Source organism: Muntiacus reevesi, chromosome 6 (assembly GCF_963930625.1).
Source record: "Muntiacus reevesi chromosome 6, mMunRee1.1, whole genome shotgun sequence".
Taxonomy (NCBI): domain Eukaryota; kingdom Metazoa; phylum Chordata; class Mammalia; order Artiodactyla; family Cervidae; genus Muntiacus; species Muntiacus reevesi.
The window spans coordinates 100588590-100591831 of NC_089254.1; the positions used below are offsets into that span (position 1 = coordinate 100588590).

Here is a 3242-nt window from a genome sequence, read left to right on the forward strand (position 1 = left end):
GTGAAGAGCTGACTCACTGGAAAAGACCCTGATACTGGGAAAGATTGAAGGCATTAGGAAAGAGGGCAGAAGAGGAAAAGATGGTTAGATAGCATCACCAACTCAATAGACATGAATCTGAAACTCCAGGAGACTGTGAAGGACATTGAAGCCTGTTGTGCTATAGTCCATGGGGTCTCAAAGAGACAGACGTGACAGCGACCAAACCATCACGACATTGCATAAACTCAAAAGGGAGAGGCTACAGCGATGCCCTGAGGTTTAGCAAACAGGGCTTTTTCCTGCTTCCAACTCCCAGATATTTCCATCTTCTTTAGGTCACCAAGCTTCGCCAGAGAAGAAGGACTCCAATCCACATGCCACCACTCTAGATTCTTTTAAGGTATACATACCTCATATGTATTCTTTTGATGTATACATCATACATACTTTCCAATAGCAATCAGGTCAGGATAACATGAAAAGAACCAGAGAAAAAGAGAGCCATGGGACACTTTAAAGCATATGGACATCTTGTCAAGAAATTTCACAAAAATGTAGGAAAAGACCTAGTAATAGCAGATAAAGAAACAAGGAGAATATCTGTGCCTTTGGACCTTGAATAAGCCATATATCTCAGCACAACACCTCATGTCTTTTCTCCCCCAGGAGATAATTTGACCAACAGAGGACATAGAAACATGGGTAAGTGTCATTTCTCTGGCTCCTCCCACATCGAAAGATTTGGTTCTTTGAGTTCAACAGTGGATGCAAAATAGCAGCTTAAACTAAGGCAATGGGATTCAAGTGAGCAGAGAATGGGTGTTATTTTTACCTGTCTTTACATGGTCTGGTCAGAAGCTGCACATCTTATTTAATTTTTGTGATGGTGATGATGGCAAAAGAGGAGAAAAATTAGTGTTTTCTAGGTTCCTGAATAATTCTTAATGCTGACTGTTCCACCAAAAAAAGGAACTGAGAAGAGTTAATCCTTGAGGAGTTGACAGCTGTGTTTCACTCCATCTCGAAGGGCCTCTTGGACTTTGTCATTCCGGAGAGTGAAGATGAAAGGGTTCAGAAAAGGGGTTAACACAGAAATCAGCAGGGAGACTATCTTATTGTACTCAGCTGCCTGAGTTTGCTTGGGTTTCACATAGAGGAACAAGCAGCTGCTGTAGCCGATGACAACAAAGGTGAAGTGGGAGGCACATGTAGAGAAGGCTTTCCTGCGGCCAGAGGCGGTGGGGATCTTGAGGATGGTGGAGATGATGTAGGTGTAGGAGACAATTGTTGGGGCCAGAGAACCAATGATAATGAAAACAGCCATTAAAAACAGAATAAACTCTGTGAAAAGAGTGTTATCACAGGACAGTTTGAGCAGCTGACCTCGTTCACAGAAAAAATGGTCTAAGATGTTTGATTTGCAGAAGGTAAACTGAAATGTGGCATAGACTGGCCAGATTTCAGAAAGGAACCCAAACACCCATGACCCAATCACCACTGAGATGCAAGTTTGGCTGTTCATAATGGTATTGTACCTCAGAGGGTTACAGACAGCCACGTACCGGTCCACAGCCATTGCTCCCACCAATGCAAACTCTGTGGTCCCCAGAGCAAGGTACAGGAAGAGCTGGGCGACACATGCAGCCAGAGATATTGTCTGCATCCCAGGGAGCAGCAACCCCCAGAGCATCACGGGGACGATAAGGGACGTGATCATGATCTCCAAGGCAGAGAGATGACCAAGGAAGAAATACATGGGGGACTGCAGACGTTTATCGACAGAGACAATCACAATGATGACCATGTTGCTGATTATTGTCACTGAGTAGAAGAGAAAGAATACAGCAAAAAGAACGTAGTGTAGTTCGTGGGACCCTGAGAACCCTAAAAGGCAGAATTCAGTGGCACTTGAGTGATTGCTCATCATTCAGTCCTGGTTTCTGCTCCTTGGGAAACCTAGAGATGAAAAGAAAAGAAATGCTGCTCCACATGGTCCTTCTCTTAAGAGAGAAGGAGCACAGATTAGGATGAGGAACTATTTCCAGTCTGGTGACCAGGTGAGGGGCCCCTACTCGGATGCTCTGTACAAAGTCAGATCTAAATGCTGTCACCTCACATCCAGCTAAAAGCTCACTGCTTGGAATGGATGTAGAAACCATCATCTCTATGCTGTGAACAAAACCTCCCTTGGCTTTTTCCCCAACTAGATGTGCTTTCTCATAGGAAACAAAGGTTAAGACTTGAAAGAAGCCAGTTTTGATGGTGTGTCAGCCCCTTGGATATGGGGATTGTTCTTTTCTCTTAAGCTAATTGTAGCAGGTGACATAGTAGCATTTAAGAAGATGTTCAAAGGACTGAAATTTACCCTATACGTCATCCTGATTGGTAGACAGAGACCTACCTTGGGGTCAGCAGAAGGAAGGCAAGGGGGTCTAAGAGCATTATCTCTGGTTTCTCCAGATTTTAAAATTTCCCTATTCCCATTAGTGCTCCAAATGGAAACTCTCTGAGCCTGGGATAAATTTCTAGGTAGATTCATTCCTATTTAACTCTATTTTTCACAAAGTCTGAGGAGGAAGGAAAGATGGTGCCCAGCACTGACAAGTTTAGATCCAAGGCTCTCAGACACCCCAGTTGCCTGAATCTCTACCACTCATCCATCCCACCGCACTAATGTCATCTCATCAGGGAACTCTTTGCAGTCACCCTCCCCTACATTGCAAAGACATGGTATTCTTCGACTTTCATTTTCTTCCTAGCACTTATTATTACCTGATATTATTTTTGTGTTTAATTGTTTATCCCAACCTTACTTGCATATGAAATAAATGAAGCAGTGTACAAAACAAATATCCCTGCACTGTGGAGCTTATATCCAAGGAGGCAATGGAGATTATTCCAGACACAAAACAAAGAAGGAAAATATTTAAGATGTTAGTTTACTAACCAGGCCATAGAAAAATAAAGCAAGAAGCAGGGACAGGGAATTTAGTTTTATTTATTCATGGTCCATGTATGATGTTAGATATAAACCCATGAGAACAAAGATGCATCTTCTGTGCATTATACATAATCATATACAGAAAAATACATTATATGCAAGCTATTCTTGAAACAAGTAGTGGTGAAAATATGACCATTTCTGGTAGAAGATGGACGTATGAAAGTTTAATATATGGTTTAAAAGTACAAGGTCCTGACCAAGGCTCATAAGCCATGTCCCCTCCATCCTATTCTTGGTCTGCTTTCCTTCTTACTAC

At 42.5% G+C, this 3242-nt stretch overlaps 1 protein-coding gene across 1 annotated transcript; it reads right to left on the reverse strand.

The window, feature by feature from the left end:
• Positions 1 to 964: 964 nt before the first annotated feature.
• On the reverse strand, positions 965 to 1909 carry LOC136171197 (olfactory receptor 9A4-like). Its single transcript, XM_065939935.1, has one exon. The coding sequence runs from the start codon at positions 1907 to 1909 to the stop codon at positions 965 to 967; it is 945 nt and encodes a 314-aa protein (XP_065796007.1).
• Between the last annotated feature and the right edge of the window lie 1333 nt (positions 1910 to 3242).